Source organism: Orycteropus afer, unplaced genomic scaffold (genome assembly GCF_000298275.1).
Source record: "Orycteropus afer afer isolate SDZICR_OR568_19922 unplaced genomic scaffold, OryAfe1.0 scaffold00094, whole genome shotgun sequence".
NCBI lineage: Eukaryota > Metazoa > Chordata > Mammalia > Tubulidentata > Orycteropodidae > Orycteropus > Orycteropus afer.
Genome location: NW_006921681.1, coordinates 754378 through 781723, shown reverse-complemented (window position 1 = coordinate 781723; position 27346 = coordinate 754378). Strand labels below are relative to the sequence as shown.

The 27346-nt window shown below is 46.8% G+C and overlaps 1 protein-coding gene across 1 annotated transcript in view; it reads left to right on the top strand.

Annotated features, from left to right (window-relative positions):
• The first annotated feature begins 2340 nt into the window (after positions 1-2340).
• The window catches only part of NPHP4 (nephrocystin 4), a 188447-nt gene continuing 163441 nt past the window's right edge, over positions 2341-27346 (top strand). Inside the window, exons 1-5 of the mRNA XM_007942564.1 lie at positions 2341-2475; positions 10275-10427; positions 21509-21681; positions 22986-23050; positions 24959-25114. Of these exons, the coding sequence (XP_007940755.1) occupies positions 2341-2475; positions 10275-10427; positions 21509-21681; positions 22986-23050; positions 24959-25114 (682 nt within the window). The remainder of the gene's footprint in view (positions 2476-10274; positions 10428-21508; positions 21682-22985; positions 23051-24958; positions 25115-27346) is intronic.

Sequence of the window (27346 nt, the reverse complement as noted above, 5' to 3'; positions counted from 1 at the left end):
TTGTCTGTTTTTCAGAAGATGGCTACCAAGCAAGCACCCAAGTCTAAATAACCATAATTTGTGTCTTAGTAATTTTCTTTTGTTATTTGAAAAACAGCTAGTTCTGCTTGCAACCCAAAGAGTCACATCAGAGCTTTCCCCCAAGGTGACAGTTCTACTTTGGTTTGTAGCAGAAGTGCTTTATGCCCACTTTTCACTTCATCACACAATTAAAAACATGCTCTACAGGGAGCAAAGTTATGAATACTTCTTAGCCGTAAACACCTTGAGGGAATGAGTTGCTGGGCATGGGGGCTTAGGCCCATAGTCTTGGGGGGACACTGGGGTCAATTGGTATAATGTAGTCCACAAAGACAATGTTTTACATCCTATTTTGGTGAGTAGCAACTGGGGTCTTAAAAGCTTGTGAATAGCCATTTAAGGTGCAACTATTGGTCTCTTCCTGTCTGTGGCAAAGAAGAGTGAAGAAAGTCAAAGATGCATGGAATCAATTAGTCCAGAAGACTGATAGGCCATGTGAACCCCCACTTCCCCGACTCAGAGACCAGAAGAACTAGTTGGTGCCTGGTTTCCAATGCTGACCACTCTGAAAGTGATCACAATAGGAGGGCCTCGATAGAGTGTGAGAAAAATTTGGAACAAAACTCAAAATAATAGGCTCCCTGGTCTGATAGAGACTGGTGAAACGCCTGAGACTGTGGCCCTTAGACACCCGTCAAGCCTGGAACCAACTCAACCCCGTGGCTCAATTTTCAGCCTAATGATAGACAGGCCTATAAGGTGAACAGTGGCATAGTGCCTAAGGCATCTGACTGCTAACCAGAAGGTTGGTGGTTCAAACCCACCAGCCACTCCTTGGAAGGAAGGTCGGGCAATCTACTTCCATAGTGATATAGCCTTGGAAACTCAAGGAGGGGTCTCTGTGAGTCAGGACTGACTCGATGGCATTGAGTTTGGTTTTTGGTTTAACACCAGGGAGGTACACATTCCTTAAAACAATATGAGATCAAAGGAGCAGCATTTGTCCAGGGAGAAAACTCAGAAAGCAGGAATGCATAGGAGAGAAGGACAAATGCAAATGGTAAACACAGGGAGGAAGTGGGAAGAGTGCTGTTACATTGTAGGGGTTGTAATCAGTGTCACAAAACAAAATGTGTATGAATTGTTGAATGGAAAACCAATTTTGTCTGTAAACTTTCACCCAAATCACAATTAAAAAAAAACAAAACCCAAATAAACACATGTTCAAGGGTCAAGATGTAACAAGATGAATAGTTTTCATAGCTTCACCAAGGGCATTTGTAAATGAAACTGATGAAACTTTCACTGTGTGCTAAGTCACCAACAGTTTTACCCACTGTGGCTTTTACTCTATCCCTGCTGATGTCAAGTCAACCTGGGGAAAAGGCAAATGCTGCCCTTGACCTTGTGGGCCCCCTGACGGGATCCAGACTCACTGCTTCTGCTCCTAGCTTGCCATTTTGGTGTGCAAAATTCAGCTGCTTATAAAGGCCAAAATATTAACATTCTGTGTCACCTGAAAAGAAATCTCAAGAATACCTGTCCAGCTGAGGGCAGGTAACATCCTTAATGAGCCAGGCCATTTGGGAGCCAAGAGTTCACCAAACTGGTCCAAACTGGTGTGAGCAAAAAGAGGCTTCATGGCTGTGTCTGGACTTCCCTGGAGTGACTGGCTTTAGGGTCCCCTAGAGCCAGGGCTCTAATGGTGTCCAGACCCTCCTGTTTTGTTTTGCCTGCTTCCCCCCCCCACACACACACAAATGTATGTGTGTGTCTTACCTCTCTGTTCTAAGGGCTAGTAAAAAGAATATTTTCCTTTCAATGGACCCAGCCCTGGAAGCCCTGGAATTGCATGTCATTGGCTCTCATTGGGTCATGCTCCCAGGTCTGCCTGTCAGACAGCCACATACTCTGTCTGGGTTCAGGTGCCACTTGTTCCCCAAGGCCTGGTGCCCTTGTGCCCTGCTTAACCTGCATAACTGTACAGAGTAGCCCTGCACATGGCCATCCCTACGCTAGTCACCAAGTCCAGGATGATAGTGCTCTACTTGGCCAGGAGAGACGGGAGGAGAGGACCCTGGAGTCAGCTGGGCACCTTTACCTGGGGAAGGCAGCATGGATGCCAGCCCCAAAGCCATCTACTGTGATGGTGCTTGGAGATGGCACTGCAGAGCATGGGTTTTGGGTATGGAAGTTCTCAGGGACTTGGTGGGAGATAGAAGCTTTCAGAGTTGCTCTGAGCACTGTGGCCCTTACAACTTTTATTTGTTTGAACATGAATGGTGCAGGTAATCCTGGAGGCCCAAGTGAGACAGCAGCATGAAGGATTGGCATGAAATATTTGCCCAAAATGTGCTTGTCCCTCCCCACCCCCAGAGGGTGCGCCAGCTTCCGAAGGAATCCACAGCATATCAGTGTGTTCTGAAGTGGCTTGATGGGCCGCTCATTAAGCAGGTAAAGACTTTTGCGATTTGTTATCAAATGCACGTTGTCATTGCTTTCAGCTGAGATGAGGTTTCTAGTCAATGTATTGATTCTCACTTACTTATCTGCATCTGTACCTCTGTACCCATCACTCTGGGTCTTGGCAGTATTGGGAAGCAAAATAGCCCATCAGCAAAGAGAATGTACAACTTGGTGATGTGGTCAGCACTTTTTGACACTTGGCAAGAGTTCCTTTCTTCCCTACAATAGAGCAATTTAAGCATACAGGTGATCTGATTTCCTGGGTTATTTCCCGGGTCAGGTTGTTTGAGGGGGTGCCTTGTGTACAGCTCAGCATGGCCTGCCTTCAACCCAGGGGGCAGAGCTCAGGGCTTCCTGGCATCTCTGTGTGTGGCAGGCCAGAAGCCCATGTGCTTGCATGTACCAAGCCTTTTGCACACTCAGGTCATGCTTGAGTGGCTCTGCAGTCAGCTGTGTCCTTCAGCGGGCAGAGCACCTGCTGGAGGGGCCAGTGCCACTTCCTGCCACCCCCTGAGCACCCAAGTGACTGGGTCATCCTTGTGAGGCCTAGTGATCTGTAGGGGTGCATGAGAAGGACTGCATCCTGTCCAGGTAAGCAAATGGTTTCTTACAGGGTTAGGCTTGGTAAGACATGCAAACACTAGGCATTAGAAACCTGGCATGGCTGTACTAGTATCAGACAACGAAGATTTCAAGGTGAAGAGTATTACCAGAGAGAAAAGAGCATTTCATAATGATAAAAAGGTCAATTAATTAAGACAATGTAACAATCTTGAATATGTGAGCGCCTCTGTAAGAGGCCCTGAAGACAATCCCCAGATTCATCAATTCACTAGGAAGCTCACATGACTCAGCATACGGTTGTATCTACAGTTGAGATTTGTTATAGCAAAAAGACAGCTAAGGGAAAAGCTGCATGGGCAGTGTCCAGAGGCAATCAGACAGAAGCTTCCAGGAATCCTATCCCAGTGGATCACATACCCAAAAACACACCCACTGCTGTGAAGTCGATTCTGACTCAGTGGCACTATATATATGCACAGAGTAGAACTGCCCCATAGGGTTTCCAAGACTATAAATCTTTACAGAAGCAGACTGTTTCATCTTCTTCCTACAGGGTGGCTGGTGGGTTTGAACTGCCAACCTTTTGCTTAGTAGCCGAGCACTTAAATGCTACGGCACGGGGCTCCTTGTGGATCACATAAGATATGCTTAATTTGCTCAGCAATGAGTTGTGATAATCCCTGTGAAATGTTGCCATCAGGGAAGTGCATTAGAGACTCAGCACCCAGGGTTTACAATAGTATACCTATTGTAAAACAGGGGTTACAATAGTAAGGCATCCTCAGCACATTCAGAAATTCCAAACTTCTGGGAAGAAAGCAGATGTTCAGCATAAACCACACTGTTGTGCAGCTTAGGCACAGTGACCACTCCTATCAGTTAAGGTGGTGAGAAGCCTCCTGAAATCCATATTCTCAGACTCTAGCCAAAGGCCAACCTTATAAACAAGGCTTTGAAAGAATAGCAGTCAGGCCTCTTATGTTAACTGTTTTATTCACAGCTCCCAAATACATGAAGCAAAATTGGATAGAGCTAAAGGGAGCTGTTCAAATTCATAGTCATAGTTGGAGACTTCTCTTTTCTCAGTAATAGAGCAAACAGATAAAGTTCTAAGGATTTGGAAGATTTGAACAACACCATCAACTGACTTGATATAACTGGAATCTTTAGAGTACAATATCCAAGAAAAGCAGAATACACAGTCTGCCCAAGTGTACCTGAAACATTTTCCAAGGTAGACTATGTGCTGGACAATAAAGTAGGTCAGTAAATTTGAAAAGATTGAAATTATAAAATGTCTTTTTGAAGACTAAGGTGCGCCTAACCCAAGCCATGATATTTTCAATCATCTCATATGCATATGAGAGCTGGACAGTGAATAAGGAAGACTGAAGAAGAGTTGATGTTTTTAGTTGTGTTGGCGAAGAATACTGAAAGTACCATGGACTGCCAAAAAAATGAACAAATCTCTCTTGGAAGAAGTGCAACTGGAATGCTCCTGGGAAATAAGAATGGCCAAGACTTTGTCTGACCTACTTTGGTCATGTTGTCAGAGGGACTATTCCCTAGAGAAGGACATCGTGCTTGGTAAAGTGGAGGGTCAATGAAAAAGAGGAAGGCCCTTAATGAGATGGCTTGGCTGCAGTGATGGGCTCAGGTATAGCAAGGTTGTGAAGCTGGCACAGGACTGGGCAGTGTTTTGTTCTGTTGTACATAGGGTTGCTATGAGTTGGAGCTGACTTAATGGCACCTAACAACAACAATAGTAACAACAGCAACAACATTTCATTGATTACTGTTGTGAATTTGAATTGTGTCCCCCCCAAAAAAATGAGTTGTAAATCTAATCAATATACTTGTGGATGAAATCCCATTTGAGAATAAGGCTTTCTTTATTATGTTAACGAGGCCATATCAGAGTATAAAAAGAGCCAATTAGGCACAGGAGCAAGAAAGCACAAATAGAGAAAGATTGATGCTATGTAGAGATCACCAAAGAACCAAAGAAGAGAAGCTGAAAGGAACAAGGAATATTCTCCAGAGTGAACAGAGAAGTCTGGCTGGACAGACGAAGCCTTCCCCCATGGCTGGCACCTTGAATTTGGACTTCTAACCTCCTAAACGGAGAAAATAAATTTCTGTTCATTAAAGCCACCTACTTACGGTATGTTTGTTCTAGCAACACTAAGAAACTAAGACAACTACTATTGTATTCCATTAGAAATTAGTACCATAGAATAATTGGAAGATCATAAAATAGTAGGGAATTAAGCAATAATATGCTGGGCCAAAGAAAAATTCATAGGGGAAATGAGAAAATAACTTGAACTTAGTAATGGAAGAACAAGGAGCTCTGGTACCACAGTGCCTAAGGCATTTGACTGCTAACCAGAACATTGGTGGTTCAAGCCTACCATCCACTCCAAGAAAGAAGACTGGGCACTCTACTTTCATAAAGATTTACCACCTTGGAAACCCAATGGGGGTTGCTATAAGTCTGAATCAACTTGATGGCAGTGGGTTTGGTTTTTAATGGAAGAACATATAAAAATTTGTGGGATGCAGCTAACACAGTCCTTTGAGGAAAATTTATAGCTTTATATGACCCTAGCAAAGGAGAACACAAATACACTGCCATTGAGTTGGATCCGACTCATAGCAACCCCTCCTTGGGTTTCTGAGTCGGTATCACTACAAAAGTAGATTGCCCAGCCTTCCTTCTGAGCAGTGGCTGGTTGCTCCTAGTAAAAGAGAGAAGTAAAAAAAAAATCATTGGCCTCTGCTTTCTCTTTAAGAACCTAGAAAAAAAGAACAAATTAAACCCAAAGTAAACAGGAGAAAGGAAATAATAGTAAGCATGTAAGCAGACATCAGTAAAATAAAGGACAAATAATAAAGTGAAAAAAGCTAGAAGTTAATTGTTTGAAAGATTAATAAAGTTGGCAAACCCTAAGGAAGAATGATCACAAAGAGAGAAAGAGAGAGAGAGAAAGAGAGAGAAGGAGAATGAGAATATGGATTACCAATATCAGGCATGAAAGAGGGAGCATCTCTGTACAAATCCTAAGTACATTAAAAAGATAAGGTATATTATGAATATATGCCAATAAATTAGATAACTTAGATGTGATAAATTCCTTAAAAACTTGCAAAACTTTATAGCAGAATTAGAAAATCCAAAAAGCCAAACTCACTGCCATCTACTTGATTCCAACTGATGGCATCCCCCATTGGATTTCCAAGGTGGTAAATCTTTATGTCAGTTGATTGCTTTATCTTCTTTCTGTTGAGCAGTTGGTGGGTTTGAACCACCAACCTTCTGTTAGCAGTCAATGCCTTAGGTACTGTGGCACTAGTTCTGTGTTCATTAAGGAAATTAAATTTATAAGTAAACCGCTTCCTACAAAGAAAACTCTAGGCCCAGATAACCTTAGTGTTGAATTTGCCAAATATTTAAAGGAAGAAATAATACCAATTCTAGACACATTCTTTAGAAAATAGGAGGGAATCCTTCCCAACTCTTTTTTTTTTTTTTTTTTTAAAGGCTACTTTAACCCTGGTACCCAAACAGAACAAAGATTTATAAGAAAAGTACAGACTGATATCCTTCATAGGTATTAACACACACACACTATCTTTAAAATATTAGGAAGTTAAATTCAGCAATATATAAAAAGGGATAATAATACACCATGGTCAAATGAGGTTTATCTTGGAAAAGCAAAGTTGGTTTTATATGTAAAAATCAATCAAAAGATACCATTTAACAGAAGATAAAATAAGAAAGAGATGTTAAAAGAAAAAGTTAGGCAGTCTTACAAGTGTTCAAAATTTTAGTTTTGTAAATTAATAACTTTAGATAATAAACCTCCCTGTAAAAGGTGCTGGGGTAAAAATATTACCTGATTATTCCAAACTTAGAGTACTTTATTAATTTTAGGATGTGTATCTCACTGTTCCATGTATTATTATTATTTTGGTTTAGTTTCATTTTACCATGAACTTTGGATTTCTTTCATTTGGGATGTCCTTTTCAATTCCATTTGATGTATATCAGGCACCCATTATATGTTTGGAGTTGTACATGGAACATTGAGAAGACTCTGCCCCACAGCTAGTCTTTGTGGAGCTCTGTCAGGTCAGGGACATGGATCTAGAAACTCACTGTGACCCATCACTGTGGTCAGGCCATGAAAGAATTAGGTACAAAGTAGCATAGAGGTGAAAGGGGTGGATAGTTTTGACCAGAAAGACAGGGTCAGGGAAGACTTTGTGAGAGGTGAAGTCTGAGCTGAGATGGAGGAAGGAGTGAGAGGCTGCCAGGAGGACCAGGAGGTGTTGAGTGAGGGGGGTGGGGTGTTGTCGCACAGATGTGGAGGTGTGGAGGAAATGTAGTTGTGGACCAGGAGGCTGCAGAGGCTAGCAGAATGTAGCTAGAGAAACTCTGTGAGTGTGGAGCCAGCACTGGAGATTTGTGGGTGACAAGGTCCTGCAGGTAATGACCCTCCTGAGGATGGCATGGAGGAGGAGGTCAGTGGTGGAGCCTAGGGTGGTCCCCACAGTGAGGGGGTGTCTGGGACAAGGCCCCCTGGAAGAGGTGCTGAGTGCCTGCTGTGTGAATGACCCTGTTCTAGGCCCTGAGGTGTAGAGCAGGGCATGGAGTATTCAGGGTCCTGTCTTCAAGGGGCTCATGCTCTAGTTGGAGTGACAAGACAGTCAGCACATAAGTAGCTGGATAAGTACCTGGAGAAATAGAAAATAGAGCCAGGGTCAGGATGACAGTGGGCTGGGATGCCTGATGGAAGTGAGCAAGGGAGCCATGTGGCTCTCGGGGTGCAGGGTGGGCAGAAGGGGCAGCATACACTTCCTGAAGGGGGACAGGCCTGGTGTGTGAGAGGAGCACTGGAGAGGCCCCTGTGATTGGATTAGAACAGGAGAGGAAGAGACAAGGGGGGCTGGGCAGAGACAGCAGGCTGTTGGTAGCAGGTTCTCTGAAACAAGTGAGTAGGGCATTTAAAGGAGGGGTGGGCTGATTGACATGGTTACGTGATTGAACCCAAATCTTTGATTTCTCCCCAGACCTGCCCTTCCTCACCTCCTCCACTTCTGCAAATGATACCTTCTTTACTCCCAGTTGCTCTGCCACAAAATGCGTGGCCAACCTTCACTTGGGATGTGGACCAACAACACTGGTGCTGGGGCATCCCAGGCAAATGAGGCAGATGGTCCACCCTCCACACTGCTCCCTCCTTCAGGTTCCATGTCCAGCCTGGCACCACATTTGGTCAGTCCTGCCTTCTGAGCAGACACTGATTCTGTCCACCATACATGGTGGCTGCAGCCTCCTAGGCATCTCCCTGCTGCCACTTGCCCCACGTCCTATCTCCACATGGTAGCATAAGTGATTTTCTTAAAGTCTCAAGTCAGATGAGTCACTGCTGCTCAGAACCTTTCCTCTGCTCTGTATTTCATTTGGTGTTAAGCGGCTCCTACCCCTCTCGGCAGTCTTTCCCTCCTCCTCCTGTTTCTCAGCCTGCTGCAGCCATGTGGGCATCTCACTGGTCCCTGGGTACCCTCGAGCTTCTCTTCCCCAGGGCCCCTGGCTTTGCTGCCCCTTGTACCTGGTGCCCTCCTCCCAGGCACCCCTGTGGCTCTTATCCTTTCTTTAGTTGTTAGCTCAGATGTCCTGAGAACCTTTCCTCACTCACTCTCCTGTCTTAAACAGCATGCTCATCTTTTTCTCCCTCACCCACTATTAGGGCAGAGATTTGTCTGCTTTGTTCCCTGTTGTGTGCCTGGAACGGTACTTGCCACAGAATAGTACACTAGATAGATACACAAATGATGCTTGTGAAGTGAACGGTGAACAAAAAACAAAGAACTGTTTGTCCTGGGACAGCCAGTAAGAACTCTACAACCAGTAACAAAAGAACTAGGAAGGATAAAGCAAACACTTGCAACAAGAATTAAAGGCCTGGGGAAGGGCTTTGTATAGACAGGGTCTGGATGTTTTGTTCTATATTTATAGCTGCTTTTCCTCTGCTAGTATCTTTCCAGATAATTTGGGCAAGTTGAGGATTTAGAGTTTCTGGTTGTACCAGGGAGGACTCTTCTGGTTGCAAATGACCAAATACCCATCTAAGATCGTTTAAACTAAGAGCTAATTTATTTCTTTATCTGAACATTTTTTTGTGTTTTAGGTGAAAGTTTATGTAGTCAATTAGTTTCCCATTCAGCAGTTCATACAGGAATTGTTCCGTGACATTGGTTGCTGTCCCCACAATGTGTCAGCACTCTCTCCGTTTCCACCCTGCCTTCCCCATTGCCACCCTCCCTGTTTCCCTGCCTCACCTTGCCTTCTTATCTTTGCTTTTGGGCAAATGTTGCTTGTTTGGTCTTGTATAGTTGATTGTACTAGGAGCACATTCCTCACAGGTGTTACTGTTATTTTATAGGCCAGTCTTATATTTATTTATTTCCAATCTTATATTTGGCTGAAAGGTGACTTCTGGGAGTTGCTTCACTTCCAGGTTAAAAGGTTGTCTTAGGCTATAGTCTTGGGGGAACCAGTATATCAGTGTCTACCAGTTCAGTAAGTCTGGTCTTTTTTAAGGATTTTAGTTTTGTTCTACATTTTCCCCCCATTCTACCTGGGACCTTCTCTTGTTTCCCTTGTTAGAGGGGTCAATAGTGGTAGCTGGGAACCATCTAATTCTTCAGGTCTCAGACTAGAGGAGGCTGTGGTTTGTGTGGGCCATTAGTCTTGTGGACTTAATGCTTCCTTGAGAGAGCTAATTTATTAACTCACATTACAGGAGTTAGCACAGGTAGACAGGCTTCAGGCATGGTTTGATCCAGGGTCTCAAGTGCTATCACCTGGGCTTGGTTCTTCCTGCATCTCTTGGCTCCACATGGTGACAGGGTGGCTGCTAGCGGTGCTACACATGCATCCTGACAGTTATGTCCACTTTACAGCCCAGGCTCCCGTGTCACACTGGTGCTGAGTGAGTCTTAGGTTTGTGTCTGATTGGCCAGGGAAGGCTGAGAACTTAGACTTACCATCCCACCAAGAGCAGTGGGAGTGTAAGAGGGATTTCCTACAAGGGAAACCACTGGAGGTGGATGCTCAGAGGCCAATATCTCCTTGGAATATTCCATCTGGCAACTGTGAGAGGGCTCATGACTTTGACAGCTCTTTCAGGCTGGCTCCCTTCCTTCTCCAGGGCCTGCAGGAAGTGCTGTCGGAGATCGAATGCCATCTGCGAGTGTCTTTCTTTGACGTCACCTACCGACACTTCTTTGGGAGGACATGGAAAACCACAGTGAAACCGACCAAGCAGCTCTCGAGGCAGCCGCCGAGGATCATCTTCAGTGAGGTGGGCCCGAGCCATCAGGGCAGGGGTGTCAGCAGGGTGAACTCAGACTTGGGGAGGTAGGACCCTTGCCCCAGAGACTCTCAGCACATCTCAGACTTGTAGGCACATCATGGAGCACCAGGCCCAGTTGTCCCCGGAACTCGCTTTGGAAGCGAGGCACTTGGTTTTCATAGTGCCTAAGGCACTTAACTGCTAACCAGAAGGCTGGCGGTTCAAACCCACCAGCCACTCCTCGGAAGGAAGATGGGGCAATCTACTTCCATAGTGATACTGCCTCAGAAACCCAAGGAGGGGTCACTATGAGTCGGGTTCGACTTGACAGTACATAACAACAAAATAGGCTAAACAGGTGGAAGTAGTGCTGCTCTGGGTGGAGCTGGGGAGGGAGTAGGGTCTCCTGCTGCTCAGCCTGGCCCTGTCTGGGGTGGTCTCTGGGCCACCTTCAAGGAACCTTAGAGTTCTTGAAACAGTTTGCAAACTGCTGATCTTATCTGATTCTCCTGCGTCTTTTTTTCTTCCTTTTAGTTTTCTTTCTTTTTGTTAAGATGAGGAAACTGACCTTTAGTGGTAAAGGGACTTGCCCAGGTAGAAGGTGGCAAGACAAGGCCATATTCACAAGTACATAGGTTAGGACTTCAGTGTACCTATTGGGGGACACCATTCAATCCATAATATCTGTATAAGACTTAAAGTTTATTGGGGGTGAGATGCAAAAGCAGGTAACAAATGAAGTGATTGCACACTGTGATAAGTGTACTCACTCACTGCCGTCGAGTTGGATGTGACTCATAGCGACCCCTCCTTGGGTTTCCGAGGCATTATCACTAAGGGAGTAGATTGCCTAGCCTTCCTTCCAAGGAGTGGCTGGTGGGTTTGAACCATCAGCCTTCTGGTTAGCAGTCAGATGCCTTAGGCACTACCCTACCAGAGCTCCCACTGCCAGAGCTCCCTGATAAGTGTACAGGAGGAGACTAATATGCTGCTGTCCCAGAGAAGGATGGGGACCCATTTTAGGAAGAATGAGAAGGAGAGCTTCCTGTGAAGTTGACATTCCAGTGGGGGCCTAAAGGAAAAGAAAGAAATTTGCCCCATGGCACATAGGGTAGGGGTGCTCCGGGCAGAGGAGGCCAGCACGTTCACGATTGGCAGCAGGTGTGATTGGGGGGAACAGCAACAGGTGGAATTGGTGAGGGGTGGACAGTGCCAGTTTGGTTAGATCCTACAGGGCCTTCTTAGGGGCACTGTGACTTTCATTTAAGTGGAGGAGGCCTTTCTCCACACTTGACTGCTGAGTCACAACTGAACTCCAGAAGGGGCGGTTTGAGAGGAGCCACATCTCAGTTTATCCAGTCTGTAGTGATTTGACACTGGCAAGTAGCAGAGCGGTGGTGAGGGTGACCGCAGTCTGAGGTGTCCCTTTCCTGGCGGGGCTGCTCTTGCCACATTGGTGAAGCCACCTTTGGACAGCTTTGAATGAGCTGCTCTCAGTGGTTGACCATACCCAAAGGTAGGGCTGCCCAGCATGGATTAGTTCTGAATGCCGTCCTCACTTGATGTGAAGGTGGAAGGAGACAGTGCCCCTGCGGGTCAGGCTAATGACATAAAGCCTTGGCAAAGTGTGTGTCGTGGTGACTAACAACGTGTCTGCTATTAAGTCCATCACAGCTTGTGCAGATGCTGGCTGAAGGTCTCTGTGTCCAGCCTGAGTCAGAGAGGAGGTTTCCTGTTGTCAGTCACATGTGCGACTGTGGGGGAAGTGTTGTTTCAGCGCAGGCAGTGATTCACCTTGTCTCTGATGTGGTAGGAGGAGCTCGTCAGAGTATCTATAGGTGGCTGCATTGCTGATGGTCTTGGCTGCCTTGGGCGCAGCTTTCAAGGGGTAGGGCTGTTTCAATTTGATCTTTTCTTGAGCGTCCAGAGTAAGACCCAGGGAAGCCCGGTACTGTGACCATTTGTACAGTGTCTGATGCTGGTGACGATGATGGTAGCCATCATATGGAGGTATGACTGTGGGCTAGGCCTTCATTCAGAAGTACGTCTCTCTCATTTCATCCCTGCCATACTCAAACAAAAACAAAAACTCAAACTCCAAAACACCAAGAAAAACCACATCAGTTGCTGTCGTGTCAACTCTGACTCATGGTGACCCCATGTGTGTCCAAGTGGAACTGCTGTTTAAGGTTTTCAAGTCTGGCCTTTCAGAAGCAGATTGCCAGGCCTTTTTTGCAAAGTGCTTCTGGGTGGGTTCAAACTGCTAAGCTTTTGGCTAGTTGTTGGGTACTTAACCTTCTGTGCCACCCAGGGACTCCTAGGAGGCAGGTATTTTAAAGTTAAGGAAACTGGAGTCCATGGAGATGGACTAGCTCCTTCAGGGTGAGAAGCAAGTGGCGGCGTTAACTGGGGAGTCTGGTATATCGGTCTCATAGCTTGCATTTCAGCCACAGTATTCTTTAGCCTCATGTTTCCGCAGGGCTCTGCTTTTCAGCTGTGTTTCACAGAACTCTGATTGGTGGGGTCGGACTCTGAAATCAGCTCAGCAATGCTTTGTCATCATTGACGGTCCAATATGATCTCTCTCTTCTCCCCTCGCGTTTACTTCAGTCGAGAGTGGTTAGGACTGCTGGTGAGTGCACCTGTACTGCAGCCACAAGCCAGCTGGGCTGTGGGCTGCAGCTGGGAAGTGGAGGCATTCATTCTACCCTAATCCTCTCAGCTATGGAATCATGACCCTGCAAAAGTTGTACTGTAAGAAACAACCTCCAGCATTGTCATTTCTCCTTCTGAACTGGTCTGGAGTTTGACATTTGCTCCACCAGAAGATTTCTGTTGCTGTAGAAATGGAGCAGCGCCTCCCATTTCACTGTGTCTGGTAACTCTATCCGAGGGCTTCCATTCACAGTTCAGGCCTGAGTTAGGGAACTAAGGCTCACTCACACACTCAGTCTGGGAGCCCAGGCTGGTGGCTTATAGGACACCAACTGTCAGAGTCAGCACCTCCGTTGCTCGGCTTTGCCAGCTGGTTTGTCTTCTGCTGGGGCTGGTGAGGAGCACAGTCCCCAGCGTGTCTGGAGAAATCTGTGCCCATCAGCCTGGAGAGACTGAAGCAGAGAATGTGACAATGTCAGTGGGAGAGGCCTGGGCCTTTTTGCATTTGCAGGTGATGTGGAAGCCACTGGAGAGCAGTGAGCCTCCTTGTTTCTCACTGCTGTGCCTGTGGTGACCAGCAGAGGCCAGCGGTGCCCTAGGAGCTGGTCCCTTCCTGACTGCCTTGCAGGCTGAGCCCTCTCGTTGCTTTCACATTCAGAATATGGAAAAATAGATTTCATTCAGCTTTAGTGAGCTGAAGCTGATTTCTCTTTATTCTGTGTGTGTGCACATACAATTGAAATGTGGAGTGTTCCCTTGGGTGGGCATTGGTAAGTGGTATGGGTATGTATTGAAATCCTGACCTGTGTACTTATGGAGGTGATCCCATTTGGGAATAGGGTTTTCTTTGTTATGTTAATGAGGCTGTATCACTGTAGGGTGTGTCTTAAACCCAACCACTTTTGAGATGTAGAAGGAATAGATAAAGCACAGAAGCAAGGAGCCCAACTAGAAGAAGCTAGATGCCCTGTGAAGATCACCAAGGAACTGAGAATGGGCTGCAGAAGCTGAAGGAGACAAGGACCATCCCTCAGAGAGCCTTCCTTCAGAGCCGGTGACTTGAATTTAGACTCCTAGCCTCCTAAACAGGAGCTCTGGTGGTGCAGTGCCTAAGGCACTTGACTGCTAACTGGAAGGCTGGCGGTTCAAACCCACCAGCCACTCCTTGGAAGGAAGGTTGGGCAATCTACTTCTGTAGTGATACTGCCTCGGAAACCCAAGGGAGGGGTCACTGTGAGTCAGGTCCAACTCCACGGCACATAACAACAATAACAGCCTCCTAAATGGGAGCTCTGGTAGTGTAGTGTCTGTGGTATAGTAAATTACTTAGTGTGGCTTTTCTACCCATAAGTCTTTGTAAATCCCAAGGTGGGATTTTCTATGAGCAACTGAGGAGCTCCTGATTGCTGAAGTTGTCCACCTGGAGTATTTCTGTTGGGTGTGGCACAAAACAATGTTCTGGGAGGTGCCCACTCTCTCTAGCGTGTTTAGAGTTCTGATGCTGTGATTGGCTAGTTTGACCACCCTTCTGGGCTCAAAAGGAGGTCTCCTGGAGGCAGAACTCTCTCTGACTGCTGGTTGAGGAAGACGTGCTGCCGAAAGAGACACGTGCCCCTGAAAAGAGACACGTGTTGCTGGGAAAGAGACGCAAGAGACACGCATTGCTGAGTGAGACACCGAGGGACCAGCACTGCTGGAAAAGAGACTGTGAGAGACTGCTGGCTGAGGGACGGTGGGCTGGGAGAGAGACTGAGCGTTCTTCCTGAACTTGAGTTGTAGTCTGGTGCTTCCTTAATAAACCCCATAATCTGTGAGTTCTGTGTGGCCACTGCAACGAATTATCGAACCCAGGAGAGAGGTGGTGGTGCTTTGGGAGGAATGGTTGGAGAAAGGGCTGGAGGGAGGCAGCATGTCTGGCCTTGTAGAGATAGGCTTTGGGTTACTGCTGGTAATCCTGTCTTCTTCTTGTGGGATTAGAGGAGATCAGAACATGTGGCCTCCATGCCATTTTTGCAGTGCCTAAGGCACTTGACTGCTAATCAGAAGGCTAGCGGTTCAAACCCACCAGCCACTCCTCGGAAGGAAGATGGGGCAATCTACTTCCGAAGTGATACTGCCTTGGCAACCCAAGGAGGGGTCACTATGAGTTGGGTCCGATTTGACAGCACGTAACAACAACAACAACTGCCTCCTAAACAGTGAGGAAATACATTTCTGTTCTTTAAAGCCACCCACTTGTATTTCTGTTACAGCAATACTGGATTAAGGACAGGACACTAGGAGACTAGTAACCATGGCGTGGTTGTGTGGCTATGTGATCACATTGTGCTGAGTATCAGCGCCACCTCCAAATGTTTGGAGACAGAAGTCCAGTTTGCCCTTTTCAGAGGTGATGCTGAGATTTGGTGACATCTAACCTGCTGTGTGGCTTCCTGGTTTTAAAGATCCATGCAACTTGGAGGTGATCCGATTTGTGGGCCCAGCCTCACTCAGATGCCCCTGTGAGCTGTCGGCAGCAGGGACCATATTTGGAATTGGCCTGGCTTCTAGTCTCACTGTGGATTAATGCATCAGCCTGTGTGTGCTTGGTTTTTATTGAGTTGTCAGTGTGATCCAGAGCCCAAAATAAGATGCTGTTCCATTCCTTTGCAAACAACAATGTCCTGAAAAGGACTTTGAAGGAAGAAGTCTTGCCCAGAGTCCAGCGGGGGTGCTTTTCTATAAATGATGACTTCTGTGCACTGGGCTTGTGTTTCCCTCGTCTCAGGCTTTCAGGCTCTGCTGGCAGAGCTGTGGACCAGCTCTCAGGTCCCTCAGCCTCTGAGCTCAGAATTCAGTGTTCTTGCTCAAGACCTTCCTTTGTGGAGAGAGATTGCCTTTCACCTCCTCTGAGACAGTCAATAATTTATCCAACCTCTAAAAAGGCATCTTTTAAAAAATAACCCTGGAGGGCAAAATACCATGCAGTTTCTACATTTTATTTTTGAGACGGACATCATTCTCCCTTAAATGCTTTCCTTAACTAACCATGTCTCAGACTTTGGGTGACAGGGCTCATTTTTCCTTCTTTATTCATTTTATGAGAGTTGCTGGACAGAAATCCTGGTTGCTATCTATAGCCTAAACCGAGAGCAGAGGTGATATCCTCTCTGAGCTCCACCTCAGCCTATGTGTGGCTTACGAAGCAGGGAAATCATCTGCCCTCCTGTGATGCAGGTACTTGGCTGCTTGTACATCCATAACCACAGTGATGAGAAACTGGCTCTTGAATGGTTCTCTTCCTCAGGATAACGCGAGTATTGCTATTTTCCTATAGACGTGGGTGCTGTCAGGGAAGATGGGTGTGATCCAGCGGAAGCCAGTGGAAGCTCTTCCACACTTGACTAAGCAGCCCCGTTCCTGCGTGTGTGCTCCTTGTAGGCCATACCGCCTGCCTATCCTGTGCTCCCTGTACTGCTTGACAGGAAGTAATCATAGTGAATGCAGCTATTAAGAGGGAGGCTGCCTCGCAAGGAGTACTCTGTACATGGGGGGGTCAGCTTGCTGGGGCAGGCCTGTGTGTCCTAGCTGTCCTCCTCCGTGTCCCTCCGTGAAGTCTTCTCTTCCCTCTGTGTGACAGGAAGCCCTCCAGAAGTCTTTGAACCAGGCATGGAGGATGATGGAAAAGTGTTTTCAGAAGTAGAAATGATATTTCTCTGTGATATTTTCAGTATGGGGCTTAGTCGTACAGTGATTAACTGCTGATCATTCGATGACATTAAAACCCAAAACCAAACCCATTGCCATCAAGTTGATTTCAACTCATAGTGACCCTATAAAACAGAGAAGAACTGCCCCATAGGGTTTCCTAGGCTATAAATCTTCATGGAAGCAGACTGCTGCTTCTTTCTCCCATGGAGTAGTTGGTAGGTTTGAACTGCTAACCTTTTGATTGACAGCCTAATGCCTTAAACACTGCACCACTGGACCACCTTTAATGACAACGTTGTTGTTGCTGTTATGTGCCATCAAGTTGGACTTCTCCTTGGGTTTCCGAAGCAGTATCACTACGCAAGTAGATTGCCCAATCTTTCTTCTGAGGAGTGGCTGGTGGGTTTGAACTGCCAGCCTTCTGGTTAGCAGTCAAGTGCCTTAGGCACTATGCTACCAGAGTGCCCTTAATGACAATAGAAAGCTTTAGAAACCTTTAAATATGTCAAACTCTGTTGCTGTGTGTTCTTAATAACCTTTCTGTGGGATAATTTTTGCTTTGGGTTCTGTGTTTGCATTTTCGAAGTCAGCCAAGGGATTGCTTTTTAGGTTAGAGTGGAACTGGCTCTTGGGTGTGGGTGTTGGGTTTTGATGTCAGATGGACGTGGGTTCAAGTCCTGGTTCTATCACTTATTCCCTGTGTGATTTTAGGCATGTTATTGATGCTTTTTGGCCCTGAATTCACTCATCTGAACATCAGGGGTACAATACCCATCCCATAAGGGTTGCCTGAGTATTCGTTAATATTTTTTCATGAGCAGGCACCTGTAAACAATATATAATTCACTCAAGAAGTGTTGATTGAGCATCCGCCAGGGGCCTGACTCTGTTTAGGAGCTGGGCATACAAAGATGGATGAGATGTAATGTAATTATTTCAGCCAAAGCTTAAAATTTACATTATTACTTTCAACCTTTCTCAGGCTCAGCACTGTTGACAGTTTGGATAATTCTTTGTTATGGGGAACTGTCTCATCGCTGTCTTGTTTTGCTGTGAGTAATGGTGGGCTTTACCTGGGCTGAGTGGTAGCCCCTGATTTTGGGATTGGAGATTTTGTGGAGTGTTTTGCCCAGCAGGGTTTACCGTGCTTGGGGAAGTTCAGTCTTCACATGAGGATGTTGTGCTTGTGGTAAAGGAAACCACGCTGAAGCTCAAGGGGAAGATTGAGCTGCTCGATGTAAGCTGTTAGGATGTCTTTGTGAACTGTTTGTCTTTCTGAAGGTATTATATTAAAGACTTATTTTAAAAACATTCTTTGGAAGGTACTAGTTTGATTTCTGCTTTGCTTTTCTCTGGCTTTGCCATCCCAGGTTTGTCCTTCCCTTGGGACTGGAGGGAGGAAGCCAGTCACCTTGGCGAGCAGGGAGAATGGCAGCGGAGCTGGATATATGCGACTGTAGCTTTTCCAGAAAGGCTTGTCATCAGAGGCCCAATTTTGATTCTGTCATTTTGGGTGAAAAATGGAAACTGGGCCTCGAGGCAAAGCAGTGTCAGTGCTGTTTGGGAATGAAGGCATTCAGACAGGAGCATTTAAATGATTTATTCACCTGTTTTCCCTGTTGGGGAGAACTTGTCCAGGTGGATGAGTGAGGTGTGACATGGGTGAATGAAACCCTGTCTCTTCAGTCACCAGGCCTGCCCTCACAGGCAATTTGCTGGGCTTCACTTAAACTTTTAATCATGCAATTTCAGGCGAAGGATAGACTTTTCCTTTCAAATGCCCTGCATTGACGTTAATTAAATCTCCTTATACTGAAGGATTGTTGTAGGGCCTTGCTTGGTGCATGCCCTCTGGAGGCCTGGCTTCGCTGGGGCTTGCTCGTAGCCTAGTCATGCGGGAAGAGGACTCTCAGGTTCCAGATGCCCGATCTGACAGGACTTTGCCCTCTGGGGGTGCTTCTGGCTGAGTGGGACTGTGCTCCATGGGCTGTTCAGTGCCTCAGCTTTTGGAGGTTCATCACCAGGATGTCCACTGGCTCAGGGCTATGTAACTGTACTTGTGTTTTCATCATTAGGAGGTTTTTTTGCTTCTGTGAGACTGAGAAGCTGTTCATTCCTGGGCAGTTTGCATTTTTGTATCTGCCTAATCCATCCTTTTTGGGTAGATAGATCCACTTCCTAAGAGTCAGCCATTGAAAACCCTGAGGAGCACAGTTCCACTCTGACACACGTGGGGCTGCCATGAGTTGGGGTGGACTCGGTGGCAACCGGTTTGGTTTAGTTTTAATCTACCCTTTAGTCTTTGAAGGCTGTGTCATGTTTTCTTGGTTCCTTGCAATTTCCTTAGCAGGTGCTATTCCCACGCAGGTGGATCAATAAATGATTTTTGGAAAAGAGCATCTGTCCTTTATGATCAGTAATCATACAACACCCACATGAACTTGGGATGGCCTTCAAACCTGCTCTGCATCCAGCAGTTGACTCTTATTACTGATGGATTCTTTAGACTCTGAAGGTGGATCAGCTGGGACAGACAGCTCTGGGTTTGGGTTTTTTTTTTTTTTTTTGCCTCAAAATAATTGTTTTTGGTGGTAAGTGACAAGGAGAGGTAGCAGCCATAAATCTGTCCTTGGGACCTGCTGAGAGCAGCAGAGCAACTTCAAGGTGACCCCTCAGCTGGGGGATTACTGGGGCCTCGCCTCAGAGCTTAAAGTGTTTGCTTTACTGCCGAGAAAGAGTGGGCAGTGTGCATAAAGCCAATTTGCACAGATACAAATATGAAAGGTGAGATAATGACCAACTCAGCTTTGTAGCGGCTTTTCTAAAGTGGTTCTAGAGTCTTGGAAAGAGAAGCATAATTCTCTCTTAGTCCAACCACCTGTCAGCTGTAAGTGGTCATTATTTCATCATTTTGCAATAAAAGATAATAGAATAACGATTGATACCTGGCGGCTGATGTTTTAATGTGTCTCTCTGTTATCCTAGGCTGACAGTCTGTGATTACAGTAAACGTTTTCTTGGTGACATCGTGGTAATGATTTGTTGATAGGAGGATTATTCCACATTTAAATCATGTTGCAGGCAGACTAGCCCCTGCCCCTGCCCTACCTCTCATTGCCTTGGGTTGGGAAAGGAGGTGGGGGGGAGCCCTTTGTGCTCAGCTGGTAAGTCTATGCCATGCCCTGCCCCTGGCGTGGACTCTGGGTATGGCGAACCCTAAGCATGGAGCCACAGTGCAGTGCTGCCTCTGAGTTCTTGTGGACGCCAACTCCCTGTTGATTTGCAAACCCAATCAGTGGCACCGTTTCCATTTTCTATGACTACGATGTTTATCAGTTTTGAATAAAAGCCACTGCATTTAATTCAGTGAAATAGAAAAACTGCAGAGAGTGAACATGGCTGCATTCCTAGGCAGGAACGTGCAGGTTAGAGAAACGGAGATGGATCTGACTCACCTGGCTGTCTTTGCAGATGCTACCTCTGCCTGGTGGCTGGCAGGAAAGCACAGAATCCGAGCCACTCTCATCTCCACGCTAACCCACAAAAACCAGCTGCTGTCGAGTTGACTCTGACTCAAGGCTACCCCGTGTGTGTCAGTGTAGAAGTGTGCTCCCTAGGGTTTTCAGTGGCTGGTTTTCCAGGAGTAGATTGCCAGGCCTTTCTTTTGAGGCATCTTAGGTGGAATTGAGCCTCCAGTCTTTGCGTTAGCAGCCCAGCATGTTAGCCGTTTGCACCACCCAGGGCTGAGAATCCTTTTACTCAGTTTCAATATCACCTACTTGACTTGGGTTACCAAAACCCTCCATTGGATGATCTCAAGTTGACTTTCATTGTAGAAAGGAGTTAGTTGTGCTCTGATCTGGCATAAATGCATAGTACCTGAAGAAATCTCAGGATGTTTTTTAGTTTAAACATACTAAGTTTAAACTTGGGAGCTCTGGTAGCATAGTGGCTAAGACACTTGCCTGCTAACCAGACGGCTGGCGGTTCAAACCCACCAGCCACTCCTCGGAAGGAAGGTTGGGCAATCCTACTTCCGTAGTGATACTGCCTCGGAAACCCAAGGAGGGGTCGCTATGAGTCACGTTTGACTCGACGGCATATAACAACAACAACAACAACAAGTTTAAACTTAGTTTAGTTTAGTTCAGATGGAACTTCATAATAGTTACACATAGAATAGGGGGTTAAGACAACATTGGCAAGTTGTTACTGCTGTTTTATATGTTGAACACAAGGTAATGCTTACACATAAAGTCACTGAGCAAATGTGTTTGTTTGCAGTGGATTCATTCTGTGTCTGGGCTGATTGAACTGTGGGCCTGCCTGGTGCTGGGTCTGGGCTGCATAGCTGTCCAGCACTCTCTTCTCTAGAGGGTCTGGGCTCCGTCTCTGGCACTTTGTAGTGGGATTCCCAGGGGAAGGAGCGTTCCTGGGGCAGAAGCATGTTGCCTTAGGTTCTGGATGTCAGGTCCTTAGAAGGTCCATCACCAGCTTTGACTCTGAGGGAATATCTCAAATATATCTTTGACTCTGAGGGATATATCCTGGCCTCTGGCCCCTAGGAAGGGATGTGGCATTCCACACGTGGGCATGTGGTAGGGGCCTTGGGTATTAATGATACCACACGAAGGCGGTAGATGGGGTGAAGGTGGGGGCACATGTTAGTCTTTTTTCTGTGTCCCCTTCTCTGCAATCTGTCATTGAACCTCTGTCTCAGCTGTCCTGTGACTTTTGTTTTGTAGCCCTTATATTTTCACACATCCTTAAACCACCCTAACATCGTGGCAGTGGTAGAAGTGGTCATCGAAGGCCAGAAACGGGATGGGATCTTCCAGACATTGTCCTGTGGGTTTGGAATTCTTCGGATCTTCAGCAATAAGCCAGAGTCTCCTACCTCTGCTTCCCAGGACAAGCGGTATCAACCTCACTTTCTGCATCTATGGGGTTTTCCCTGCATCTTTCTAGGGGAATTCAATTGCTCATTGTTCTGTGACAATAGAAAGCTCTAAGATCTGTCAGCCTGTGTTAACATACTGTGGGAAAGTTTTTGCTTTGGGCTGTAACTGGGTTTGCCTTTCCTAAGCAAGCCAAGGGATTGCTTTCTATGCCAGAGGGGGGGCTGGTGCTTGGGTGTGGGGATTATGTTTTGATGTAGGATGGATATAGGGTGAAGTCCTGGCTCTATCTGTGATTTTAAGCAAGTTATGTTAACTTCACTCATCTGTAAGATAGGGATGCAGTACCTATCTTATAAAGGTTACTTGTATATTCAGTAACTTTTTTTTTTTTTTTTTCATGAGCAGACATCATATCATCTGTAAGTTAGGGATACAATACCTACCTCATAAGGGTTGCTTGCATATTCAATAATATTTTTTTTTAATGAGCAGGCCCTATAAGCCATAAATATTCACCCAGCAAGTATTTGTTGAGTATCTGCCATGGACCTGGCTCTGTTTAGAACCTGGGCATGCAAAGATGGATGAGATAACATATAATTATTTTAACCTAGGCTAAAGTTTACATTGTTATTCTAATTAGGGTTTCTCATCCTTGGCACTGTTGATATTTCTGGCTGGCTAAATCTTTGGTATTAGGGGCAGGATCCCTGGCCTTTTCCTATAGGTACCACTACCAGCCATCCCATCCTGACAATCAGAAATGTCTCTGAACATTGGCAAATGTCCCTGAGAGAGCAGAACCACCCTTCTAAGCTGCTGAGAAGGTTGAGTATCTTCATCTGGGTCAGTGACCTTGAAGTTGACCTGCTTGTGTCAAGCAGCACGTCTTTTACTGTGCATTCTGGTCGAGATTCAGGATGCTATCGAGGGCCACTTATCTCTTCCTGGGCAGAACCACCCCTGGTTGAGAGCCACTGCTCTATATACACAGCCAGGGTGTATTCTTCAAACACTGCCTTCCTTGAGACATTTCCAAGGATTCTAAGTTTCCCTTGGTGGTGCTCTCCAGCCTGGTTCTGGGGCTGCATTGGGACAGTGCTGTGTGTATGCTGGACGTGCTTGTCCAGGAGCACTGAGTATGTGGTGAGCTTCTGCTTTCTGTAGGGAATGTGACTGAATGGTGTTTAGGAAGCTCTCCTAGGTGTGGAGGGAAGTGGGGGACCTTGCCTGCTTCCCTATGAGACCAGGTCCAGCTGACATTCAGTGACTAAACACCAGATATAGATGGCTGATACGTGTTTATGGATCTTTTTTCCAGGTTGCGATTGTATCATGGCACCCCCAGGGCCCTCCTGCACCCGCTGCTCCAGGACCCCATAGAACGTAAGAGCAGGCCTGGCCTGACCCAGAGTCTGAGGCTAGCAGAGTGCCGCTGCCTCAGTGGCACCTGTTGGTCTCACAACTTTCCTGTGTCATCCCCCTTTAGATCAGTCTTGCCATCTTTCTCAACATAAACTCTAGCAGCTGGGCTCGTTTATTTAGTAGGTTTGGGCAGAAGGTACCCATAGGCTTGGATGTTTGACCAAGTTTGAAGAACTGAGACACAGTAACCAGGAAGGAGGGTATTGTTCTGTGATAAAGGAACATGGAGGAGGGAGTCAGGGCCCAACAGGGCCACTGAATGTGTGGGAGGGAGGTGACCTTCTTGCCCACCAGGTGGAGTAGTTACTCTCTGTCACAGGTCCCAGCTGCTAGAATGAGAGCTTGGCTCTGAAGTCATTGTTACCTCCAGTCAGCGAGGCTTTCCCCACTCTGTGTAATTTCCCCTAGTCTCCTTGGCTTCTATGGGGCCCAGCAATGAGAGGCTGCCTTTGAACCAAGAAGGAAGCTTTCTGCCTGTGGGGCCATCTCCTCCCAGCATATGAGGGGCACCAGCTGTGAGGGATGTGCTATGCCCATTCAGACCCTGTGCCCAAGGGAACCTGTTGGGCTCCAGTCCCTGCTACTTATCTCAGGAGAGCCTTGCCTTGTTTGTGCAAGGTGGCTAACACAGAAAAATGTATTCCTGTTAGTGAGAAAGCGACTGACATATTTTGAAAGCAGTAGCCCAAGCAGGGGAGCCTTTCTGTCCTCACCAGTGGGCAGCCTGCTCCTGTGCACATTCTGGGTACCTGGGGCCACCCCTGGGCAGAGGCCAGCCCCACAGACCTCACTGGAGGAAAAAAAGGAGGTGCAGCGTCTACACGAGGAATAGGGAATTGTACAGGGCCGTGCCAGCTGCTTGGGAGGATGTGTGCATTCATTCCTTCTTCAGTTCACAGTCACCAGGTGTTTGTTAAGAGTCAGTGTGTGCCCAGTAGCAGGACCATGGCAGTGAGCTGGGCAGATGAAGATTGGGAACAGTGAATGCAAACATGTCAACAGACAAGAAAAAATGAACATTTGAGTTAATGATTCAAATCCACTGCCATCGAGTCAATTCTGGCTCATAGCAACCCTATAGGACAGAGTAGAGCTGCCCCATAGGGTTTCCAAGGCTGTAAATTTTCATGGAAGCAGATTGCCTCATCTTTCTGCCACGGAGAGGCTGATGGGTTTGAACCACTGACCTTTTGGTTAGCAGCTTTAACCACTGAGGCACCAGCACTCCTAATGATTAATAATTAGTGCTATGAGAAAAAATAAAATTGGCCAACAGAGAGAGTACCTAGGGGTGTGGGGAGCTACCTTAGCAGGTGATCCTCTTCCCTGATGGATGTCATTTCAGTTGAGACCTAAATAAGGAAGCTGAGCCAGTCATGTAGACACCTGGGGGAGGAGTGCTCTGGGTACAGGGGACAGCCAGTGCAAAGACCCCGGGGCAGAGAAGAGCTTGGCCACATTGGAGGGGCAGGGAGAAGGATTTGGCATGTCAACTTGAAGGAAGGCTGGCCTCTGGGTACAAGCAGTTTCTAGTCCCCCTCTATGATGGAGACTACAGGGTACCTAAGGAAACAGCATGTACCTGTGCCTGTCCCTGGCCTAGCTGCTTGGGGAAGAGAAGAATGGGAGAGATTTTGTTATGTGGATTAAAAACAAATATCTCTTTCATTGCAATTTTGTCAGAGAGAGTTATTAAGGATTGATTTTTTTTTTTTTTTCCTTTTAGTTGAAATAACAGCAATTCACTTTTCTCTCTCTAGAAAAGCATATTATCTGTTTGTGGTATTTCTCTAAGATTCTCAGCTTATTGGCTGGGTTGACAGAAAGTGCCTTTGGCTTCAGCTCTTATGTAATGTGTCATCTGCCCAGAGAACAAGCACTTGACCCTCCTTGAGAGCTGCAGCCTGCAGTACACCTTGAAGCCACACCCGGCCCTGGCGCCCGCACTCCACCTGCTCCCCGAGAACCTCCTGGTGTCTGGCTTGCAGCACATTCCAGGCCTCCTGCCAGCTCATGGAGAAGAGGGTAAGGGCTGCGTTTCTCTCCACCTGGGAGTTTGTATTAGCTAACTACTAGGCTTTGCAGGAATTGGGCATGGGGGGTGGGTGTGGGACAGGCATGGTTGGAGGTGCCCTTCTGCTGCTTAGCAGTGCTGCCCTGTGTGATGGGAAGTGTGGTGGTGAGGGTGATGCCAGTCTTCCATTTAATCCCTTCCTGAATAGCATCTTACATCCCTCATGTTCATAGTTCATGTCTTTGTGAGTGTGGCCAGAAAAACTATGCTCTTTTATCCCACCCGTATGGCATCACAACATTGGCTATTTTAGAAAACGAAAATTCCTGTGGCAGGTGAAAGGCTCTGTCCCAGTGTGAGTTCTAGAATCAGATGCTCTCATGGTGGAGAGTGGTCACCTTGCCTGGTTGTGAGACTACTATGGTGGGTGGGCTCTCCTCTAGGGCTCAGTGGATGGAGGTACCGGACCTCGGCCCTTCTTGACACTATGGGAGGCTGTCTTGAGGAATCCACCTGCCCCTTCCCCACCTGCCTCATGGCAGGGCTCCTGGCATCTCGGGTGGGCTGACTCCCCGCTCAGCTTACAGAAGAGCAGAATTTGGTAGCTGAGATCGAGAGCACTGATGTGCTACATATTTGGTTCTGGGGGGAAACATGCAAGGCCCTGAAGAAAAGGTGAGTGCAGCTCAGCTCCAGTGTGGAGTGTTTGTGTTCGGTGCCTGCTGATCCTGCTGGGATGAAGGTGCTGTATCTGAGTTGTTGGCTTTCCTAGATGGGCCCATGGTGGTCACTGGCTGGGTTCTTTTCCCATTATCTTAGAGGAATGACAACAAGAGAGGACAAATGATAAATTAATCAGACAGGAGCAAACCAGGAATCTCAGGTTGGCTTTGCCATAGACCATGAGCCTTAAACATGTCCCCCATAATCTGCTTATAGGAAGTCATCAAATCCTCTATAATTTGCCTGTGTTCTCCTGAAACAGAGGAGGAGTTGGAGGTGGAGGGACTATAGCACTGTCACTGCTGTTGAGAAGTGAGTGCAGGGACTGTGGGGACTTGCTTCTGGCCCTGTGACCCAGGCCTTGGCCCCATTGGTCGGGGAGGGGCTGTGAGCCCCTCTGTGATAGCTGCCTTTGTCTGTACCAGTGCTAAGAACCTCGACACAGGCCAACTTTAGTCAGCTTATGTCAATCTGTCTTACCTGGGGTTGTGGGTACTCTAACCAAATGTTCCTGGGGCATGAGATAGATCCATCACTTTATGACTTGTCAATGGGTGTTAGTAGAGCTGCAGATCAAACAAAGATACCTGAAGGTTAGCGTGTACTTGCTTCTGCTTCATTACTGTTATGGTGAGGGATGCTGAGAGACCTGTGTTTCCTCCTCAGGATCTGAAATTGGACTGGGGGTTAAGGGTCTCATTGTGCAAAGGGCTTGTGGAGTTTTGAATTAAAGATGCATGAGCACGGGCTGTGTTCCACACTCAGTCCTCACAGTTCATGTTCCAGAGGAGCCGGGAGCCTTGCTAACTCCTGTCTGCTCTTCCATGTGGAGGAGCCATCAGTCACCGAGGCACTTAGTGGATGCAAGCAGTGAAGTTAGGAAAACGCAACACAATTTATGTTGCTGTTATTGAGCAGCTAATGACCAGGGACTATGGGAGTGGCTGTGAGCACACGTTGCCATCGGGAGGGTGTGCTGACTCCACGGCAGTGAGCATGGCATGAGCCCTGCTGAGAAGCAAGGATGGAAGCACATTGTCACCTCTGCTCCCCTGGTGACCATTCTGGAGAGAAAGACATTTTGCTCAGCTCTCCCCGTTGAGCAAGATGCCATGGTTAAAATACGCCTCACAGCCAGGCAGGCTCTGTGTCTGCTTCTGACAGTTGTTACCATCTCTGTTATAAATTTTGCCTATGAACTTGTGATTCACTCTTGAAAAAGTTTCTTTTCCAGGTAATATTTTATCGCCCCAAAAGGGGTAGCACAGGGACAGGTACCTGCTTTAGTGGTGGTACTCACTGCTTTTTGTTTTTGTTTTGGTGTCACATTGGGAGTGGGATAACTGTTCAGTTGTAAAATGCCACAGCATGGGAGAAATAATTTTTTGTTGAGAGAATTGTGCATTCACATGCAGTTGTAATGCGTAGACAGAAAGGCCTGGGGACCCTTTGCCCAGTTTCCCTCAGTGGCAAACCAGGGTATTGACATTCATACAATTCACCGATCTTGTTCAGATTTC